This window comes from Salvelinus alpinus, chromosome 18 (assembly GCF_045679555.1).
Source record: "Salvelinus alpinus chromosome 18, SLU_Salpinus.1, whole genome shotgun sequence".
NCBI classification, from domain to species: Eukaryota; Metazoa; Chordata; class Actinopteri; order Salmoniformes; family Salmonidae; genus Salvelinus; species Salvelinus alpinus.
The window spans coordinates 31,923,073-31,946,250 of NC_092103.1; the positions used below are offsets into that span (position 1 = coordinate 31,923,073).

The window sequence follows — 23,178 nt, forward strand, 5'->3', positions numbered from 1 at the left end:
CAAAACAAAATGTGGAGAAAGTCAAGGAGTCTGAATACTTTCTGAATGCACTGTAAGTACTTTACACCACTGCACAAACACACAGTTTGACAGCAATTTGTCTAGACTTTTATTTTGAAAATCCACTTCAACTAGTCCCAATGATGACACGGAAGAGTATTTTTTTTCCACGACCCCTTCGCAATCCCAGTGTTGTCTAGTTACCACAGTCACAAAGTCACCTTTGGTTATATCGTAAAAAGGTATGAAAACAGAAATGTGCTTTTTGGTCTTAATTTCAGGTTAGGGTTTGGCATAGTAGTGTGGTTAAGGTTAAATTTAGGTTTTAAATCAGATATTTAGAAGATACATTGTAGAAATGGGCGGGGTTTATCCATTTGTGGCTGTGGTATCTAGTGTCGATCCAGTCGCAGTTGCTTGCTCGCTTCTGCTCGCAGCAGCATAAGCACAGCATCAAGGCTTGGTCACTGCGGGAAAGATGGCGACGGATAAACAGAAACATGAAGGCAGAGTAAAAATTGGACACTATATTCTCGGAGACACACTTGGGGTGGGGACGTTCGGGAAAGTTAAAGGTAAGGGTCTTGACTTTTCAAGTTTCGACCAGATACCCGTGAGACGATGGGATTTCTCGCACTTTTTGGCCGCTGAATTTAGCGAGCTAGGCTAGGTTAGCTGTTTGATTTTAGAGCCTGGCTGAGTTAGCTAGCCGGTGTACATTTTAATCTATCAAAAGATCGTGCTTTGTCATGTTCTAACTAGTAAGCTTGCTAGCCAGCTAGTTATGTGGTCGAATGACAGAGCTTAAACTAACCAAGTTTACTTGATAGTTGGCCAACTAGCATAGTCTCCGCTCAAATTGCTAACCTATGCTAAGTTAAATGAGTGGTTTCTCAGTCAGGAAGCCTGCTTCAGCTAACTAGTTAAATCAAATCAAACTGACAAGTTAACGTTAGTCGTGATCCCCCCCAGGCTCAACATTCATGGACGTGTCTTTGATGGAGCCATACATACTGAACTATATTGGACCTGGCTGAATTATTAATGAGGACATATAACGTCGTTACACATACCCTTCCACCCCTCAACACCACATCCCAGTACGATAGTAGTGTTGACATTAGCCATTGTTTATCCTCTACAGGGTGGAACATTGTCCCTGGGTAAAACAACATTGTCCCTGGGTTGCACACAATCTACACAATGTCAAAATAATTTTCTAATGTCATATCACCTAAAATGATTAACGTTGACTAACGTTATGTCCAAACTTTAAGTAGAGGACCAAACTGACTTGTATAGCCTAGCTGCAAGGCCATAATCTGTTAGGCCCGTTTCAAACTAGAAAAAGGTACATTTCCTTGGTATTTGAAAACATAACTTTTATTATCAAGCCACCACCCAACTAGGCTTATAGATAGACTGTTAATATCTTTACTACTTTCTCCCAGTGGTCAGAATAGAACACACTGCACATTGGGCCATTTACTCCATGGTTATATTCTAGGTGACTACCTGCTGGTTAATGCATCACCAGCATAACAGTTTAATCAATAACAGCTATTTGTACACGCTCCCTTCCCTCACTCATTCTCATTCCCCTCTGTACAGTCCTGTCTAATACATTTTCACTTGTTCTTCTGACCAGTTTTAGGTAGGCCTATATTTTCTTACATTTGGCATTGAACTATTGTGTAGGCTACACAGTAACTTACATCCGTAAACTGATATAAACACAGGCCTATAAACCATGCGGAATAAGACGTTTCCTTCTGCTGTTAACCACAGTGTTGCATTGCATGTGTCATTGTATAGCAGTTTGGGGCTGATAAGAAACCAGACATAAAAACAATCTTATTACAGTATTTCCTAACTCTTCCTCCCTCTCTCTCTCTCTCCCATGCCTCTCTCTCTCTCCCATGCCCCTCTCTGTCTCTCTCCCATGCCCCCTCTGTCTCTCTCCCATGCCCCTCTCTGTCTCTCTCCCATGCCCCCTCTGTCTCTCTCCCATGCCCCCTCTGTCTCTCTCCCATGCCCCCTCTGTCTCTCTCCCATGCCCCCTCTGTCTCTCTCCCATGCCCCCTCTGTCTCTCTCCCATGCCCCCTCTGTCTCTCTCCCATGCCCCCTCTGTCTCTCTCCCATGCCCCCTCTGTCTCTCTCCCATGCCCCCTCTGTCTCTCTCCCATGCCCCCTCTGTCTCTCTCCCATGCCCCCTCTGTCTCTCTCCCATGCCCCCGCTCTCTCTCTCTCCCATGCCCCCGCTCTCTCTCTCTCTCCCATGCCCCCGCTCTCTCTCTCTCTCTCCCATGCCCCCGCTCTCTCTCTCTCTCCCATGCGCCCGCTCTCTCTCTCTCTCCCATGCCCCCTCTCTCTCTCTCTCCCATGCCCGCTCGCTCTCTCTCTCTCCCATGCCCGCTCGCTCTCTCTCTCCCATGCCCGCTCGCTCTCTCTCTCCCATGCCCGCTCGCTCTCTCTCTCCCATGCCCGCTCGCTCTCTCTCTCCCATGCCCGCTCGCTCTCTCTCTCCCGTGCCCGCTCGCTCTCTCTCTCCCATGCCCGCTCGCTCTCTCTCTCCCATGCCCGCTCGCTCTCTCTCTCCCATGCCCGCTCGCTCTCTCCCATGCCCGCTCTCTCTCTCCCATGCCCGCTCGCTCTCTCTCTCCCATGCCCGCTCGCTCTCTCTCTCCCATGCCCGCTCGCTCTCTCTCTCCCATGCCCGCTCGCTCTCTCTCTCCCATGCCCGCTCGCGCTCTCTCTCCCATGCCCGCTCGCGCTCTCTCTCTCTCTCTCTCCCATGCCCGCTCGCGCTCTCTCTCTCTCTCTCTCTCTCTCCCATGCCCGCTCTCTCTCTCTCTCTCTCATGCCCCCTCGCGCTCTCTCTCTCTCATGCTCCCTCGCTCTCTCTCTCTCTCTCTCTCATGCCTCTCTCTCTCTCTCTCTCATGCGCCCTCTCTCTCTCTCTCCCATGCGCCCTCTCTCTCTCTCTCTCCCATGCGCCCTCTCTCTCTCTCTCTCCCATGCGCCCTCTCTCTCTCTCTCCCATGCCCCCTCGCACTCTCTCTCTCCCATGCTCTCTCTCTCTCCCATGCCCCCTCGCTCTCTCTCTCTCCCATGCCCCCTCGCTCTCTCTCTCTCCCATGCCCCCTCGCTCTCTCTCTCTCCCATGCCCCCTCGCTCTCTCTCTCTCCCATGCCCGCTCGCTCTCTCTCTCTCCCATGCCCGCTCGCTCTCTCTCTCTCCCATGCTCGCTCGCTCTCTCTCTCTCCCATGCCCGCTCGCTCGCTCTCTCTCTCTCCCATGCCCGCTCGCGCTCTCTCTCTCTCTCCCATGCCCCCTCGCGCTCTCTCTCTCTCTCATGCCCCCTCGCTCTCTCTCTCCCATGCCCGCTCTCTCTCTCTCTCTCCCATGCCCCCTCTCTCTCTCTCATGCCCCCTCGCTCGCTCTCTCCCATGCCCCCTCGCTCGCTCTCTATCCCACGCCCTCTCTCTCTATCCCATGCCCCCTCGCTCTCTCGCTCTCCTTCCCCTCGCTCTCTCTCTCTCTCACGCCCTCTCTCTCTCTCTCTCTCCCATGCCCCCTCGCTCTCTCTCTCTCTATCCCACGCTCTCTCTCTCTATCCCACGCTCTCTCTCTCTATCCCACGCCCTCTCTCTCTCTATCCCCCGCCCTCTCTCTCTCTATCCCCCGCCCTCTCTCTCTCTATCCCCCACCCTCTCTCTCTCTATCCCACGCCCTCTCTCTCTCTATCCCACGCCCTCTCTCTCTCTATCCCACGCCCTCTCTCTCTCTATCCCATGCCCCCTCTCTCTCTCTCTCCTGCCCCCTCGCTCTCTCTCTCTATCTCTCTCTCTCTCTCTATCCCTCTCTCTCTCTATCCCTCTCTCTCTCTCTATCCCTCTCTCTCTCGCTCTCTCGCTCTCTCCCTATCCCTCTCTCTCTCGCTCTCTCGCTCTCTCCCGCCCCCTCGCTCTCTCTCTCTCCCGCCCCCTCGCTCTCTCGCTCTCTCCCGCCCCCTCGCTCTCTCGCTCTCTCCCGCCCCCTCGCTCTCTCGCTCTCTCCCGCCCCCTCGCTCTCTCGCTCTCTCCCGCCCCCTCGCTCTCTCCCGCTCTCTCGCTCTCTCCCTATCCCTCGCTCTCTCGCTCTCTCCCTATCCCTCGCTCTCTCGCTCTCTCCCGCCCCCTCGCTCTCTCTCTCTCCCGCCCCCTCGCTCTCTCTCTCTCCCGCCCCCTCGCTCTCTCGCTCTCTCCCGCCCCCTCGCTCTCTCGCTCTCTCCCGCCCTCTCTCTCTATCCCATGCCCCCTCGCTCTCTCGCTCTCCTGCCCCTCGCTCTCTCTCTCTCTCACGCCCTCTCTCTCTCTCTCACGCCCTCTCTCTCTCTCTCTCTCTCCCATGCCCCCTCGCTCTCTCTCTCTCTATCCCACGCTCTCTCTCTCTATCCCACGCCCTCTCTCTCTCTATCCCACGCCCTCTCTCTCTCTATCCCACGCTCTCTCTCTCTCTATCCCACGCCCTCTCTCTCTCTATCCCACGCCCTCTCTCTCTCTATCCCACGCCCTCTCTCTCTCTATCCCACGCCCCCTCTCTCTCTATCCCCCGCTCGCTCTCTCTCTCTCCTGCCCGCTCGCTCGCTCTCTCTCCTGCCCGCTCGCTCGCTCTCTCTCCTGCCCGCTCGCTCGCTCTCTCTATCCCTCTCTCTCTCTCTATCCCTCTCTCTCTCTCTCTATCCCTCTCTCTCTCTCTCTATCCCTCTCTCTCTCTCTATCCCTCTCTCTCTCGCTCTCTCGCTCTCTCCCTATCCCTCTCTTTCTCGCTCTCTCGCTCTCTCCCGCCCCCTCGCTCTCTCTCTCTCCCGCTCTCTCGCTCTCTCCCGCCCCCTCGCTCTCCCGCCCCCTCGCTCTCTCGCTCTCTCCCGCCCCCTCGCTCTCTCCCGCCCCCTCGCTCTCTCCCGCCCCCTCGCTCTCTCCCGCCCCCTCGCTCTCTCCCGCCCCCTCGCTCTCTCCCGCCCCCTCGCTCTCTCGCTCTCTCCCGCCCCCTCGCTCTCTCGCTCTCTCCCGCCCCCTCGCTCTCTCGCTCTCTCCCGCCCCCTCGCTCTCTCGCTCTCTCCCGCCCCCTCGCTCTCTCTCTCTCTCTCGCCCCCTCGCTCTCTCTCTCTCTCTCCCGCCCCCTCGCTCTCTCTCTCTCTCTCCCGCCCCCTCGCTCTCTCTCTCTCCCGCCCCCTCTCTCTCGCCCCCTCGCTCTCTCTCTCCCGCCCCCTCGCTCTCTCTCTCTCTCTCCCACCCCCTCGCTCCTCTCTCTCTCTCCCGCCCCCTCGCTCTCTCTCTCTCTCCCGCCCCCTCGCTCTCTCTCTCTCTCTCTCTCTCCCTCCCTCTCTCTCTCTCTCTCTCCCGCCCCCTCTCTCTCTCTCCCGCCCCCTCGCTCTCTCTCTCTCTCTCCCGCCCCCTCGCTCTCTCTCTCTCTCTCTCGCTCCCTCGCTCTCTCTCTCTCTCGCTCTCTCGCTCTCTCTCTCCCGCCCCCTCGCTCTTTCTCTCCCGCCCCCTCGCTCTCTCTCTCTCCCGCCCCCTCGCGCTTTCTCTCCTGCCCTCGCGCTCTCTCTCTCTCCTTCCCCCTCGCGCTCTCTAGTGGGGCAGCACGAGCTGACCAAACACCAGGTGGCTGTGAAGATCCTGAACAGACAGAAGATCCGCAGTCTGGATGTGGTGGGGAAGATCCGTAGAGAGATCCAGAACCTCAAGCTCTTCAGGCATCCACATATCATTAAGCTGTAAGTCTAGAATGCATAGGGTTGAAAGGCCCAAAACCACTCCCTTTTCCCTGGATAACTAACTGTGCAAAACCGGTAAATTATAATAAATTATATATATTAACAGCATGGCGTGAAATGGAACTATATTAAATTATATTTGTGAAATGGAACTATATTAAATTATATTTGTGAAATGGAACTATATTAATTTATATTTGTGAAATGGAACTATATTAAATTATATTTGTGAAATGGAACTATATTAAATTATATTTGTGAAATGGAACTGTTTAAAGTTATATGCTACTCTTTGGCCTCTGCATGATGAATCAACGCTCAGGGTGGCGACTTTTTTTTTTTGTTATATTTTTTTTCTTGTGACAGGTAGGCCAACATTTACTCCAACATCCTATAATAAAGTAATATACAGACAGAATGTGCATCTAATTTACCCATCTATATCTTTCGGGGTCGCCATTTTTTTTTTATTGCGTGAGCTTGCTCTCTCTCCATTAACTCCATTCAAATTGCATACAAAATAGATAATCCTTTTCTAGATTGATTATATAGATGTCCTAGCCTACCTCTTTCAGGTCATAAATTCAATGCAGCATTATCCTTATAATTAGCTAATAATGATGGGTTATGCATAATACGCTTCTAACTTGTAGCCGGTCTCTAGCTCTTGGAGGGCCCTGCAGGAAAAGATAGACTAGAATAGCTTGCTGGACATTTTTTTTATTTGAATTTGTTATACCTATAAAGCTTGCGTCCCAATTCGAATAGTCTTTCTTGATTAATGTTAAATCCAGCAGCCAATAGAACTCATGGGTAGTTTTGAAAGAAGAGTGAACGCATGATGGCAGAAGGCTATGGCAGTTATTTATTCAGACCAATAACCATTCAATGTTTTGAAGAGAAGTGAAAGCCTTCTGCATCTAATTCTAGTCCTATATTATTCAAGGATGTCATTAGAATGATGAGGACAACTAAACTTATTTAACTGTTGAAAGCGAGGAAGTAATGAAGCAACAGTAGAGCGGTAGGTAGGAAAATAACATTAAGGGAAATATTATGGAAGGTATAAAGCAATCATGGACTGTCGTTTCTCTTTGCTTATTTCAGCTGTTCTTGCCATAATATGTACTTGGTCTTTTACCAATAGGGCTATCTTGTGTATACCAACCCTACCTTTTCATAACTGATTGGCTCAAACGCATTAACCTTTCTGGCGCATGCGTTCCGCTAGCGACCCACCTCGACAACATCCGGTGAAATTGCAGAGCGTGAAATTCAAAAACAGATACTCAATATAAAGATTAATAAAACATACAAGTGTTATACATTGGTTTAAAGATTAACTTCTTGTTAATCCAACCACAGTGTCAGATTTCAAAAAGGCTTTACGGAAAAAGCATACCATGCGATTATCTGAGAACAGCGCCCAGCAGACAAATCATTACAAACAGTTACCAGCCAAGTAGAGGAGTTGCACAGGTCAGAAATAGCGATTTAAAATGAATCACTTACCTTTGATGATCTTCATATGGTTGCACTCACAAGACTCCCATTTACTCAATAAATGTTATTTTTGTTCGATAAAGTCCCTCTTTATATCCAAAAACCTCAGTTTTGTTCGCGTTTTGTTCAGTAATCCACAGGCTCAAACCCAGTCACAACAGGCAGAGGAAAAATCCAAATAGTATCCGTAAAGTTCGTAGAAACATGTCAAATTATGTTTATAATCAATCCTCATGTTGTTTTTAGCCTAAATAATCGATAATATTTCAACCGGACAATAACGTTGTCAATATAAAAGGTAAACAAGAAAGGCGCACTCTCGGTCGGGCGCATGAAAAACCTCTGGGACACTGTAGGGTCCACTCATTCAGTGGTCTTACTCTCTAATTTTTCAGAATACAAGCCTGAAACAATTTCTAAAGACTGTTGACATCTATTGGAAGCCATAGGAAGTGCAATTTGAGTCCTAAGTCAATGGATACTGTAATGGCATTCAATAGAAAACTACAAACATAAAAAAAATCCCACTTCCTGGATGGATTTTTCTCAGGTTTTTGCCTGCCAAATCAGTTCTGTTATACTCACAGACATTATTTTAACAGTTTTGGAAACTTTAGAGTGTTTTCTATCCAAATCTACAATCTATTACTATTATATGCATATCCTAGCTTCTGGGCCTGAGTAGCAGGCAGTTTACTTTGGGCACGCTTTTCATCCGGAGGTGAAAATAGTACTCCCTACCCTAGTGAATTTAACTTCTTGTTAACCTGTCTAGGAACGAGGTTCCGCTAGCAGAACCCCTCGCCAACAGCCAATGAAATTGCAGGGCGCCAAATTCAATCAACAGAAATCTCATCATTCAAATTTCTCAAACATACAAGTATTAGACACCATTTTAAAGATAAAATTCTCGTTAATCCAACCACAGTGTCCGATTTCAAAAAGGCTTTTCGGCGAAAGCAGGACATATCATTATGTTAGGTCAGCAACTAGTCACAGAAAGGATACAGGGATTTTTCCAACCAAAGAGAGGAGTCACAAAAAGCAGAAATAGAGATAAAATTAATCACTAACCTTTGATATTCTTCATCAGATGACACTCCCGGGACAACATGTTACACAATACATGTATGTTTTGTTCGATCAAGTTCATATTTATATCCAAAAACCTCAGTTTACATTTGGCTTTGCCTCCAAAACATCCTGTGAATTTGCACAGAGCCACATCAATTTACAGAAATACTCATAATAAACATTGATAAAAGATACAAGTGTTATTCACAGAATTAAAGATATACTTCTCCTTAATGCAACCGCTGTGTCAGATTTCAAAAAAACTTTACGGAAAAAGCAAACCATGCAATAATCTGAGTACGGTGCTCCAAGACCAACACAACCCAAAAAGATATCCGCCATGTTGGAGTCAACAGAAGTCAGAAATAGCATTATAAATATTCACTTACCTTTGATGATCTTCATCAGAATGCACTCCCAGGAATCCCAGTTCCACAATAAATGTTTGATTTGTTCGATAAAGTTCATTTATGTCCGAATATCTCCTTTTTGTTAGCGCGTTTAACCTGTCTAGCCCCGGGGTTCCGCTAGCGGAACTCCTCCCACATTCCACTGAAAAGGCAGAGCGCGATTTTATTTTAAATTTTTTTTATAAATATTTAACTTTCACACATTAACAAGTCCAATACAGCAAATGAAAGATAAACATCTTGTGAATCCAGTCAACATGTCTGATTTTTAAAATGTTTTACAGCGAAAACACCACGTATATTTATGTTAGCTCACCACCAAATACAAAAAAGCACAGACATTTCTTTCACAGCACAGGTAGCTTGCAGAAAACCAACCAAACTAACCAAGAACCAACCAAACTAACCAAGAAACAACTTCATCAGATGACAGTCCTATAACATGTTACACAATAAATCTATGTTTTGTTCGAAAAATGTGCATATTTGAGCTATAAATCAGTTTTACATTGCAGCTACCATCACAGCTACCGTCACAAATAGCACCGAAGCAGCCAGAGTAATTATAGAGACCAACGTGGAATACCTAAATACTCATCATAAAACATTTCTGAAAAATGCATGGTGTACAGCAAATGAAAGACAAGCATCTTGTGAATCCAGCCAATATTTCAGATTTTTTAAGTGTTTTACAGCGAAAACACAATATAGCATTATATTAGCTTACCACAATAGCCAGAAACACAAGCCATTTACCAGCAGCAAAAGTTAGCGATCGTAACAAACCAGCAAAAGATATATAATTTTTGACTAACCTTGATAAGCTTCATCAGATGACAGTCCTATAACATCAGGTTATACATACACTTGTGTTTTGTTCGAAAATTTGCATATTTAGAGCTGGAATCAGTGGTTATACATTGTGCTAACGTAGCATCTTTTTCCCAGAATGTGCGGATATTTTTCTAAAACTCACCTATTCTGACCAAATAACTATTCATAAACATGACAAAAAAATACATGTTGTATAGGAAATGATAGATATACTAGTTCTTAATGCAATCGCCGTGTTAGAATTCTAAAAATAACTTCATTACGACATCCAGCTTACGTTATAGCGAGAGCGTGCCCAAAATCTGGGCGCTAACTAATAGTACACATGTTCGACAGATATATGAAATAGCATCATAAAATGGGTCCTACTTTTGATGATCTTCCATCAGAATGTTGTACAAGGGGTCCTTTGTCGGGAACAATCGTTGTTTGGTTTTAGAATGGCATTTTTCCCTCGCGAATTAGCAAGCAAAACTAGCCAAGTGGCGCTAAGCTGTCCATCTTCACCAAACGCAAAGAACGCAACACGTCTAAACTCCCGAAAAAATTTCAATAATCTAATAAAACTATATTGAAAAAACATACTTTACGATGATATCTTCACATTTATCAAATAAAATCAAAGCCGGAGATATAAGACGTCTATAACGATTGCTTTTCAGAAGCCAATACTGGTGACCTTTCTGCGCTTCCTGAACAAACGAATTCTGGGGTCATGTCATTCCAAGCTGTCTCTTTTGACCATAGAAAGAGATTGAGACCCCATTTCACCTCTCACAGCCTATTGACATTTAGTGGAAGGCATATGAAGTTGCATGTATAGTCACAAATCTCAAGCAAAATGATAGGGAGGCCCTGGAACAGAGCCTCGATTTGAGATTTTTCACTTTCTGACAGGAAGTTTGCTGCAAAATGAGTTCTGTTTTACTCACAGATATAATTCAAGCGGTTTTAGAAACTTGAGTGTTTTCTATCCAATAGTAATAATAATATGCATATTGTACGAGCAAGAATGGAGTACGAGGCCGTTTAAATTGGGCACGATTTTCCCCCAAAGTGTAAATAGCGCCCTCTATCCTCAACAGGTTAAACCAGTATTCCAAATTCATGACGCGCGATCACTAGGAGCAGACAAAGTCAAAAAGTTCCGTTACAGTCCGTAGAAACATGTCAAACGAAGTATAGAATCAATCTTTAGGATGTTTTTAACATAAATCTTCAATAAAGTTCCAACCGGAGAATTCCTTTGTATTCAGAAATGCAATGGAACTCACGTGAACGCGCATGGTCAGCTCCTGGCTCTCTGGGAGAGACCTTACTCAATCCCCTCTCATTCGCCCCCACTTCACAGTAGAAGCATCAAACAAGGTTCTAAAGACTGACATGTAGTGGAAGCCGTAAGAAGTGCAATATGACCCCATAGACACTGTGTATTCGATAGGCCAAGAGTTGGAAAAACTACAAACCTCAAATTTGGATTTTTCTCAGGTTTTCGCCTGCCATATGAGTTATGTTATACTCACAGACATCATTCAAACAGTTTTAGAAACTTCAGAGTGTTTTCTATCCAAATCTACTAATAATATGCATATATTAGCAACTGGGACTGAGTAGCAGGCAGTTTACTCTGGGCACGCTTTTCATCCAAACGTGAAAATGCTGCCCCCTAGCCCAAACAGGTTAATCCAGCCGCTGTGTCAGATTTCAAAAAGGCTTTACGGCGAAAGCACACCATGCGATAATCTGAGGACAGCACCCCCGCATACAAAAGCATTAAAAACTTTTTTCAACCAGGCAGGTGCGCCACGAAAGTCAGAAATAGCGATATAATAAATGACTTACCTTTGAAGATCTTCTTCTGTTGGCACTCCAAAAGGTCCCAGTTACATCACAAATCGTCCTTTTGTTCGATAATGTCCTTTTTATATCCGTAACTCAGTTTAGCTGGCGTGCGTCATTCAATAATCCACCGGTTTCCCTCCTTCAAAATGCATACAAAATGAATCCCAAACGTTACCAATAAACTTCTCCAAACAAGTCAAACAACGTTTATAATCAAACCTCAGGTACCCTAATACGTAAATAAATAATACAATTTAAGGCGGAGAATCGTTATTGTCTTTACCGGAGATAAACAGAAAATAACTCGCTCTCATCCACGCGCATGAAAACACTACAGCCAAAATGGGAGCCACTTAGAAAAACTACAAATTCTAGCTAATTTTTCCAAAAACATGCCTGAAACCTTTTCTAAAGACTGTTGACATCTAGTGGAAGCCCTAGGAACTGCAATCTGGGAGGATTTCGCCTCATAATAAACATGACAGCCATTAGAAACAGTGATAGGCTGAAATTATATATTTTTTTGATGGTTTGCCATATCAGTTCTGTTACTCACAGACATTATTTTAACAGTTTTAGAAACTTTAGAGTGTTTTCTATCCAAATCTACCATGCATATCCTAGCTTCTGGGCCTGAGTAACAGGAAGTTTACTTTGGGCACGCTTTTCATCCGGACGTCAAAATACTGCCTCCTAGCCCAAAGAGGTTTTAAGAAGGAAAGAAATGCCACAAATTCCTTTAAACAAGGCACACCTGTTAATTGAAATGCATTCCAGGTAGAGAGCGAACGATTTATGATTTTTCAACGCCAATACCAATTATTGGTGGACTAAAAAAAGCTGATACCAATTAATCAGCATAAATAAAATAAAATAAAATAAAATTTTTATATTTGTAATGACAATTCAGACAATACTGAATGAACAATGAACCCTTTTATTTTAACTTAATATAATACATAAAATCTATTTAGTCTCAAATAATGAAACATGTTCAATTTGGTTTAAATATTGCAAAAACAGTGTTGGAGAAGAAAGTAAAAGTGCAATGTAAAAAAAGCTAATGTTTAAGTTCCTTGCTTAGAACATGAGAACATATGAAAGCTGGTGGTTCAATATTCCCAGTTAAGAAGTTTTAGGTTGTAGTTATTATAGGAATTATGAAGCGTCGACTATTTCTCTCTATACCATTTGTATTTCAGTATTTAGTATTGCCAGCCTAATCTCAGGAGTTGATAGGCTTGAAGTCATAAACAGTGCTGTGGTTCAAGCATTGCTAAGAGCTGCTCGCAAACACAGTAAAGTGCTGTTTGAATGAATGCTTACGAGCCTGCTGCTGCCTACCACCACTCAGTCAGACTGCTCTATCAAATATCAAATCATAGACTTAAATATAATAAACACACAGAAATACGAGCCTTTGGTCATTAATATGGTCAAATCCTGAAACTATAATTTCGAAAACAAAACGTTTATTCTTTCAGTGAAATACACAGTTCGCAACGAGCCAGGCGGCCCAAACTGTTGTATCTACCCTGACTCTGCTTACACAATTTCCCTTGTTAATATTGCCTGCTAACATGCATTTATTTTAACTAAATATGCAGGTATAAAAAATATATACTTCTGTGTGTTGATTTTAAGAAAGGCATTTGATGTTTATGGTTAGGTACATTTGTGCAACGAATGTGCTTTTTTTGCGAATGCGCTTTTGCTAAATCATCACCCGTTTGGCAAAGTTGAAGTAGGCTGTGATTCGATGATAAATTAACAGGCACCGCATTGATTATATGCATCGCAGGACAAGCTAGTTAACCTAGTAATAGCATCACCCATGTGTAGTTAACTAGCGATTATGAAGACTTTTATAAGATGAGTTAATGCTAGCTAGCAACTTACCTTGGCTCCTTGCAGCCACAAGGTCCTTTTGACACTGGACTCGCGTAATAGGTGGTCAGCCTGCCACGCGTTTTCCTCATGGATTGCAATGTAATCGTCCAAAAAGGCCGATTACCGATTGTTATGAAAACTTGAAATTGGCCACACACTTTCCCTCTTTCTCACTTTTGTTGGCACATTGTAGAACAGCTGTCCACAGGCAGAAAGTGTACAATGTAATAATGTGCAGTGTAGCCCAAAGATATTACTTTTGTTGGGTTGAACTTGACAGTAACACGTGTGAGGGGGATTATATAATTTTTTACTTGATGATCGTTATTTTTGCACACATCTAGCCTTGTGCTCTTGATCAATGTCTGCTATAGTGGCCACTATAATAGAGCAAAAATGGAATGCCTGTTTGTTTCATTCTATTTCTACTTTAAGATGTTTTTTTCCCCAAGTGCAATATTTAGATGTGTGTGTGGTCACAAGCATTCTATTATAAAGGCTGTCATGTCTAACTGCAATATTAGTGTATTTTGTTTCTCAAGAGTGTCATTTGCAGTAAAGTCTATGCAACAAATAACATTGGATTGCTTTCTTTAAATTTTTTGCTGTGATTTAGGTTCACATTAACCACTTATTTTACACACAGAGACTGATTCATACAGATCATATTCTTTGTTTAATTAGTTAAAACCTGCATTTTCCTCTAGCAGGGATTTTTTGCATGTTTCAATGGGCCCTCACCAGTTTGCATCCCTGAACATTACATTCTCTGGCAACGGCTCTGGTGGAATTCCTGCAGTCAGCATGACAATTGCACGTTCCTTCAACTTGAGACATGTGGCATTGTGTTGTGTGACTTAAGTAGTGGGTTTTATAGAGTAAGTCACACTTTCTCTTTATCTCTGTATCTATGCTACTCTCCCTACCTCTTCAAAAAGCATCTTGATTAAATGCAGTGTTTCCATGATTTATCTCATTGGTTATGAATGGTCAGCTTTCCCCTATGTTTCTGGCTGTTTTTTTTAATAACTAATCCTATTACTATTCACTAAATGAAAAATCCCCTTACCTGAGTAGTCTTCATGACCTGGCAGTGAGCTCAATGTGTAGGCCTAGTTGGGGCATTTCTGGGGGCCTGCTCCCTTGTGACTAGACCATAATTTTTCCACTTTAAAAGAAAGGTCACCCCCTGGAGTCAAGTTTTATACAACACTTGTGTTGATAACCTTGTTACCAATATGTGGCACATGAATGAAGAAATGTAGCGGTTTGCACAAGGAGGTTTGCTCTAGTGAAGTAGATCTATGTTTAGCATGTTGAAGTGTTCTGTGGCCAGTCTTCCTCACACCGTCCAGTCATTGAACCCAATGGCCCACAAAAGAGTTCTAAGAGCTCTAGGTTAAGAATCAATTAATGGCTTTTGAGAGGATTAATCTGTCCTTAAACACCTACCTCTTATTCTCAGATGTTATATTGCAATTTTATTCAATTTTATTGCTGTGGTAAATCTGAAATATAGCTGTGTTAAAAAATAAAAATAAAGTTTGTCAAAGTTAGGCGATCCTTAATTGTTTTTGTCTGGTGTTTGAGTAGGGCCCAGACTCATTTTTTTTCTTTTTTTTTCCTTTTTTTGATCAGATGGGACACATGGTCAGGGAAATCTCTTGGTCCAATCATGACTAGCCTATTTTGTGTGTGTGACTCTGTTTTTCCTGTGGGGCTGTAGGTACCAGGTGATCAGCACCCCAACAGACATCTTCATGGTGATGGAGTATGTGTCCGGAGGAGAGCTCTTCGACTACATCTGCAAAAATGGAAAGGTCCCCCCCCCCCCCCCCAAGGATAACACACTCTGTTTGCAGGCTTTGTGACAATTATGGACCTGTTTTTAGTTCAACAACAAAACAGACATTAGGCGTTATTCTACATTAAGCCTCATTAAGCGGATCTGTTACAATTAACTCTGTTGTTTTGGATTGTGGGTAGTCTTTTGCTCACCTGAATCTTAATGGCTTAGGTAATTAGCTATCTATTGTCAGGCTAGTATAATGGTTGTGTCAATAGTCATGTTATAACCTGCCTCTTGTATGGACTACCCCTTCCTTCTGTACACAAACATATATCACAAAACTCTATCTCTATACTGCATTCTTTCTAAGCGTTTTTTGAGGACTACTAAGTCATTCAAGCAAAGTCACTGACCAAATCTCCAGAGTGGTTACTTACTATACTGAAATAGACACTGAATGGACATATCTCACACTGTGTTTTTCTGTGTGTCTGCGTTTCGTGTGTGTGTGTGTCTCCAGTTGGATGAGAAGGAGAGCCGTCGTCTGTTCCAGCAGATCATCTCCGCAGTAGACTACTGCCACAGACACATGGTGGTGCACAGAGACCTGAAGCCTGAGAACGTCCTGCTGGACGCACAGATGAACGCCAAGATCGCTGACTTTGGTAAGTCACTGTCACCCTCAACCCTAACCCCACACGAACTCAGCAGCAGCTTTCTACACCTATACCTGATTTACACTTCCAAATCGAGCCACATCTAACTGTACTGGGTTGGCTTGGTTACACATCCGCCATAGTTACTGGAAAGGGTCGGAAATGACACCCCATTTCCTATATAGTGCTCTACCTTTGGACACAAACACATAATTATGTGATGTTGTCTGGTGTTTTCTGTAGGTTTGTCAAACATGATGTCGGATGGAGAGTTTCTGAGGACAAGTTGCGGTTCTCCGAACTACGCTGCCCCTGAAGTCATCTCTGGAAGGTAGTCTTGTCCTCTCCTTTTCACACTAAAACTATGGCAGACGTGATGGGGAATGTGCTAATGTATACAAAAGCCGCTGTTACATTTCAATAAGTAACACTGTTCATGTTAAAAGGACTGATCAATTTCACGGTTTTGCTTTGGTGAAAGACCCTCCCGTTCTTGATAAAAGTCTCAAGCTGACTTCAGTCGCCAGCTGGACAGTGTTTCCTCCAAAACATTGGTGCGGCTGGCTTCCAGGTTACGCGAGCAGTGTGTCAAGAAGCAGTGCGGCTTGGCAGGGTCGTGTTTCAGAGGACGCGTGGCTCTCGACCTTCACCTCTCCCGAGTTCGTTGGGGGGGGGGGGGGTGTTGGTACATAGATCCACTGCGGCACCTCATGAGTTCAGTTTTTTTGTGGCCCCCCCACCCCCATCAAAGTTGCCCGTACCTGATCTAAAGGGATTCATCAATGTTTGACCTGTTTCCTCCCAGGTTATATGCAGGTCCTGAGGTGGACATCTGGAGCAGTGGGGTGATCCTGTATGCCCTGCTGTGTGGGACGCTGCCCTTCGATGACGACCATGTGCCAACGCTCTTCAAGAAGATCTGTGACGGGATCTTCTTCACGCCTCAGTACCTGAACCCCTCTGTCGCCTCCCTGCTCAAACACATGCTGCAGGTGGATCCCATGAAGAGAGCCACCATCAAAGAAATCCGGTAAGAAGGGGCAAGTGATCAACTTCGCCTAAATGCATTCCATTCAAATACAAAGTGTATTTAAACACCTGAATACACTGCAGTAGAATAATGGAAGATAAAATACATTAAAAACAAAAATTAAACTTGCTCCACATTAAACTGTAACTGAGGTTTCATGCTGTACTACCTATCATGGGTGGAAAACTCCTGTCCTGGGGAAGCTCCTGCCTTCTCTGTGCAGGCTTTAGTTCCAGCACTAACAAAGTGAACCCACCCCTCCTGGTCAACACATTATCTAGCTGCCCTGTTAAGAAGAAGAAGAAAAAAATCCTATGGGATAAAAGACTAGCTTGACCCTGACTTTAACCATGCTCTGTCTTCCCTCCCCTCACCACAGAGAGGATGAATGGTTCAAAGAGGAGCTCCCCAAGTACTTGTTCCCAGAGGACCCGTCCTACAGCAACAACATGATTGATGACGAGGCCCTGAAAGAGGTGTGTGAGAAGTTTGAGTGCACTGAGGAAGAAATCCTGACTTGCTTGTACAGCCGCAACCACCATGACCCCCTGGCTGTGGCCTACCACCTCATCATCGACAACCGCCGCATCATGTCCGAGGCTAAAGACTTCTATCTGGCCTCCAGTCCCCCAGACTCCTTCTTGGACGATCAGCACCTGACCGCCTCTGCCGCGGCTGCCGCATCCCTTAAGCCCCACCCCGAGCGCATGCAGCCATTCCTGGCAATGGAGACCTCTCCCAGGCCGAGGCACACGCTGGATGAGCTGAACCCACAGAAATCGAAGCACCAGGGGGTGAGGCGGGCTAAGTGGCACCTGGGGATCAGGAGCCAGAGCAGGCCAAATGATATTATGTCTGAGGTGTGCCGGGCCATGAAGCAACTGGACTATGAGTGGAAGGTGAGTGGAAGGGGCGGGAGAATCATAGAGAGTGGGGATGAGGATTGTGGGAAGGAAGAGTAGAAAGGAGTGGGTAAAGATGTCAGGTAGAAATACACAGAAAACCATCAAGGGTTCCCCTTATCAAGGGGTAGTGGGGAAATAAAGTATATTGAACAAAAATTTACGAAATCTGTTATGTTGGTTTCATGAGCTGAAATAAAAGATCACAGAAATGGTCCAAACGCACAAAAAAAGTATTTCTCTAATTATGTGCACAAATTTGTTTACATCCCTGTTAGTAAGCATTTCAGCTGACAGGTGTGGCATATCAAGAAGCTGATTAAACAACATTATCATTAAACGGGTGCACCATGTGCTGGGGACAATAAAAGGCCACTCTAAAATGTGCAGATTTGTCACACAACACAATGTAACAGATGTCTCAAGTTTTGAGGGAGCGTGCAATGGCATGCTGACTGCAGGAATGTCCACCAAAGCTGTTACAAGATAATTTAATGTTCATTTCTCTACCGTAAGCTGCATCCAACATTGTTTTAGAGAATTTGGCAGTACGTCCAACTGGCCTCCCAACCGTAGACGTGTAACCACACCAGCCCAGGACCTCCACATCCGGCTTCTTCACCTGCAGGATCGTCTGAGACCAGTCACCCGGACAGCTGATGAAACTGTGGGTTTGCACAACTGAAGAATTTCTGCACAAACAGTTAGAAACTGTCTCAGGGAAGCTCATCTGCGTGCATTCGTCCTCACCAGGGTCTTCACCTGACTGCAGTTCGACGTCGTAACTGACTTCAGTCGGCAAATGCTCACCTTTTGATGGCCACTGGCACGCTGGACAAGTGTGCCAATCCCGGTTTTAGCTGTACCAGGCAGATAGCAGACAGCGTTTATGGAGTCGTGTGGGAGAGCGGTTTGCTGATGTTGTGAACAGGGTGCCCCATGGTGGCGTTGGGGGTCATGGTTTGGGCAGGCATAAGCTACAGACAAACAAAATTGCGTTTCATCAATGGCAATTTTAATGCACAGCACTACCGTGACGAGATCCTGAGCCCATTGTTATGCCATTTATCCACCGCCATCACCTCATGTTTCAGCATGATAATGCAAGAACCCATGTCACAAGGATCTGTAAACAATTCCTAGAAGCTGAAAATGTCCCAGTTCTTCCATGGCCTGCATACTCACCAGACATGTCACCCATTGAGCATTGGGATGCTCCATTATCCAGCAACTTCCTAACAGCCATTGAAGAGGAATGGGACAGCATTCCATAGGCCACAATCAATAGCCTGATCAACTGTATGCGAAGGAGATGTTGCGCTGCTTGAGGCAAATGGGGGTCACACCAGATACCAGTTTTTCTTAGCCACCGTGATTCTACACCTGCATTGCTTGCTGTTTGGGGTTTTAGGCTGGGTTTCTGTACAGCACTTTGAGATATCAGCTGATGTACGAAGGGCTATATAAATACATTTGATTTGATACTGACTGACTGGTTTTCTGATCCACACCCCTACCTTTTTTGTAATGGTATCTGTATTCCCAGTCATGTGAAATCATAGATTGGGACCTAATGAACTGATTTCAATTGACTTTACTTTTATGTTTTTTTTGTTAAAGTACTTGCCGTTATTAGTATTTTTCTGCTTGGTGTGCATTACTGGCTTTGTCAGGTTTAGTTCTACCTGACCTGGAATGGAATGCGGCTATTTCCTCCTTGGGTTCTATTTTAGTATGGCACAACTTTTAGACTATATCAGCTGACTGACTCAACTTAAAAATGTATCTTGAGGAAAAATGAGAGCTATTTATGAAGGAAATTCTCGGTTTCCTGTTTATCCTTCTCTTGCCCTGATAGATAGAAAGCAGCTATTTATGGTTTTATGTGTTTGGGTACACAGTAATAAAACATACTGAGCTTCATATACAGTCCCACAAAGTTAACCACTGTTCTGTCTAGACTCTAAATCACCACAGATCACCACTGAAGCAGCTACAGGAGACATATTTAATAATGTAATGTTCTATTGCTGTATGTTATATCTATGACATATTATACCCAGCTTCTGACATCCAGTTGAATGCATCACTAATCTCCATATCCTCTTCCCCAGGTGGTGAATCCGTACTACCTGCGTGTAAAGAGGAAGAACCCAGTGACGGGCATGCAGACCAAGATGAGCCTTCAGCTCTACCAGGTGGACAGCAGGACCTACCTCCTGGACTTCCGTAGCATAGACAGTACGTCAATCTGGACTTAATGAGAACATGTCTAGAACTTGGAAGTGGTTTTTTACACTGCTGACTATGCCATCACAGAAAATTGCCTATAAAATATGATGCTTTTCCATGCTGAGTGGAATGCAAATTGACTCGTCAGACTTCAAAATCGTTCATATTATTTTGATCACCTTAGACATGTTACAGGTCTGTCTAGTGGCTTTTGGGTGTTTGGTTGTAACCACCTGTGTGTTTTAACATTCTCTTCTCTTTTCCCTCTTTCTTTCTCTCTGTCTGTAGATGACATGTTGGAGGCTAAATCTGGGACTGCCACTCCTCACCGGTCTGGGTCAGTGGGAAACTACCGCACGGCCCTTAAGAACGACACTGCTGAAGAGGGGGGGTCCCAAACCGAGGGGGCTAAGGAGGACGCTACCCCGACCCCTGCCACCTCCATCCCTCCCACCCCCACCAAGGCCTCGGAGAGCTCCCTGGCCTCCTCGCTCACCTCCTCTGTTGACTCAACAGGAGGCGACCTCGCTCCGACGACAGTCTACCCGCGGCCCGGCAGCCACACCATTGAGTTTTTTGAGATGTGCGCCAATCTCATCAAGCTACTTGCGCGATAGCTCACAATCAAGTCAAAACATTAGCCTTTTTTTCTCTCCGAGTGTCCTTATAAGCAATAAGCATACAACCGATTCATGGCTCAATTCATCCCCACCTCGGGCGTTTGAGCTGGCTAGGGTTGTTCCATGGCACTGATGATGCAGGTTTGGTTTGCACCTACCCTGACTCACGGGGGGGGGGATTGGTCAGAGCAGAGGTGCGGGCGTGGTTTAGAGAACGTTGAATGACAATGACCAAGCCACTTTATTATATTCATGATGACAGAAAACTATTTTAGAGATGGTTTTACATTTTCACGATCATTATAGTTGGCAGACGATGATTTCTTCCTCCTTTTAGATCACATTCCACCCTTACATATATAGGCTAAGTCTGAGTGATACACTGAATTTGCTTTACTGTACTCAGTGGGCTTTGCTGTCCTTTTTTTCAGTAGAGAAAACAAAACCCCAAGTTTTTGTGTGCAGAAAGGAGAGCTATAGGGGGGTAGGGTGGCTGAGGGGAAGGATGCAGGAGGCTCTTTTGCTAAGTAGTTTTCTTATTTCTCTCCTGCTCTGTCTTTCTCTACAGTAGATGTCTGAGAACCTGTGCAGAAAGATAGGAAGCTGAACTGCAGGCCTTTCAGGGTTAGCTGCACTGACCATAACAAGGGTTGTCATGCCAACGATGCCCGTTGACTCACTGAGGAAGTGCAATGACCCTGTATATTTCTTACTCGATCGCGTCAGGTGGAAGAAAGGAGTTAGCACTTAATCCAAATTTTTGTTTAGATGTTTTTTGTTAATTGAATTAAGACGTCCATGTTTTTTCGCATTATTGTAAAATAATAAATGTTTGGATTTGTTTGTCCTCTACATTTTATATATAAATAAAAAATGCATTTGGAGATATTTATCAGTGCTTTAAGTGGGAATTGTAGATTACATTGAGAAATGATTATGGAGTGAAATCTTTCTTGAATTTTTGCATTACGACTATTGCTGGATGACATTTTATTCCTTTTACTGCTTTCTTAAAATCAATTTCACAGTTTTGAATCAGTTATTCTATACACAGTTTTTCCTCACTATCTCCAAGAGTTCTTTGCTGTTAGTCAAAATGAGACGTACACTACCCTATACTTAATTCAAAGTACTTTTATTATTTGACCAATTTATCTTTGAGTTTGAGGGCTATATACATTCATACATCTGAATGTCTCTTGACTGAGTGACATGCCTTTTAGCAGGATTTGACCAACATTCAGTTTGTACACATTCCTATTCATCAAGTTACACATTGAGAAATTGGGACCATTGAGTGGGGATTTGCAGCAAGTACATGTGCATGGACAATGTAAATTGATAAAGGAAACAATCAGAACAACAATCATTTCACTTTTCTTGGCCCACATTCCCCACAATAGATAACTTTGGATGTAAGTTTACATATTTGCCCAAACCTTACATTTATTTAATGTGCTCCTGGAGAAAGTGTTTTTTTAAATGTGTATCTTGAGTGTCAAGACTGAGATTGAATGAGAGTTAAAGTCACTTCGGTTGCATCATTGTGTTGGCTGCCTTATCATTATCAGTACTGTTGATCAGTTTTATATCAGTGAATATAAAAACATCTATCTACTTCTATCCTCTTATGTGGGGCTGGTTTTGGTCTGAATAAATGACGCGAATGGATTGTGACTGCAGGGTCTAATTTGTAGACCAAATTATCATTAAAACATTTGTAGGACTAAAAACAAACCTTTTTTTAGTTTTCAAGGACAGTTGCAAGTTCTATTCCAAATAGTGCATAAGGTGAATTGTGGGGTTGTTGGAAATAAGTTAGTGTGAGACCATGTTCTTCTAACGGCTTACTGAGGAAGTGCAATGACCCTGCGTCTTTCTTTCTCAACCATGTTCTAACGGCTTATGATGTAAGTTGCACATTTGGTGAGTAGTTTTTCTCCTTTTGAGTGGGAGTGTTAAGAGCTGACTATTTGCAGGAGAAATATCTTTCATTGTACTTGTATTAACTGCTTTAGTTAAGAAATCTTGTTTTAATTTTATTTGGTGTGTAAAGGGACCCTACTACTATAATGACCATGTATCAATGGACAGTGTGTTTAAATCATTTGTACACACAACTGCCTAATAAACAGCAAAATTGCACAGGTTTTCATGTCTACCCTTGTTTCTGTTGGCATTGGAAAATTTGTAAAATAAAAAATTAACAATACTATGATGCATGGCTGCAAATATAAAACTGTCCCAGATTTAAAGAGTAGCGAAAGACCTGAAAGCATGTAGCTATGTAACAAAAAATATATATAATTTATTGGTCACATACACATTTAGCTGATGTTATTGCGGGTGTAGCGAAATGTGTTTCTAGCTCCAACAGTGCAGTAGTATCTAAAAATTCACAATACACACATCTAAAAGTAAAAGAATGGAATTAAGAACTATATAAATATTAGGACGAGCAATGTCGGAGTGGCACTGACTAAAAGTAGAATACAGTAGAATAGAATACAGTATATACATATGAGATGAGTAAAGCAGAATACAGTATATACAGTTGAAGTCGGAAGTTTACATACACTTAGGTTGGAGTCAATAAAACGCGTTTTTCAACCACTCCACAAATTTCTTGTTAAC

General features: G+C 44.1%; 1 protein-coding gene across 1 annotated transcript; it reads left to right on the forward strand.

Annotated features, from left to right (window-relative positions):
- Window positions 1–417: 417 nt before the first annotated feature.
- LOC139544188 (5'-AMP-activated protein kinase catalytic subunit alpha-1-like) lies at window positions 418–22,694 on the forward strand. Its single transcript, XM_071351009.1, has 9 exons — window positions 418–575; window positions 5,621–5,762; window positions 15,042–15,135; window positions 15,625–15,769; window positions 16,004–16,091; window positions 16,566–16,790; window positions 17,170–17,689; window positions 19,807–19,933; window positions 20,213–22,694. The coding sequence occupies exons 1-9, from the start codon at window positions 479–481 to the stop codon at window positions 20,539–20,541; spliced, it is 1,767 nt and encodes a 588-aa protein (XP_071207110.1). The 5' UTR covers window positions 418–478; the 3' UTR covers window positions 20,542–22,694.
- The last annotated feature ends 484 nt before the right edge of the window (window positions 22,695–23,178 follow it).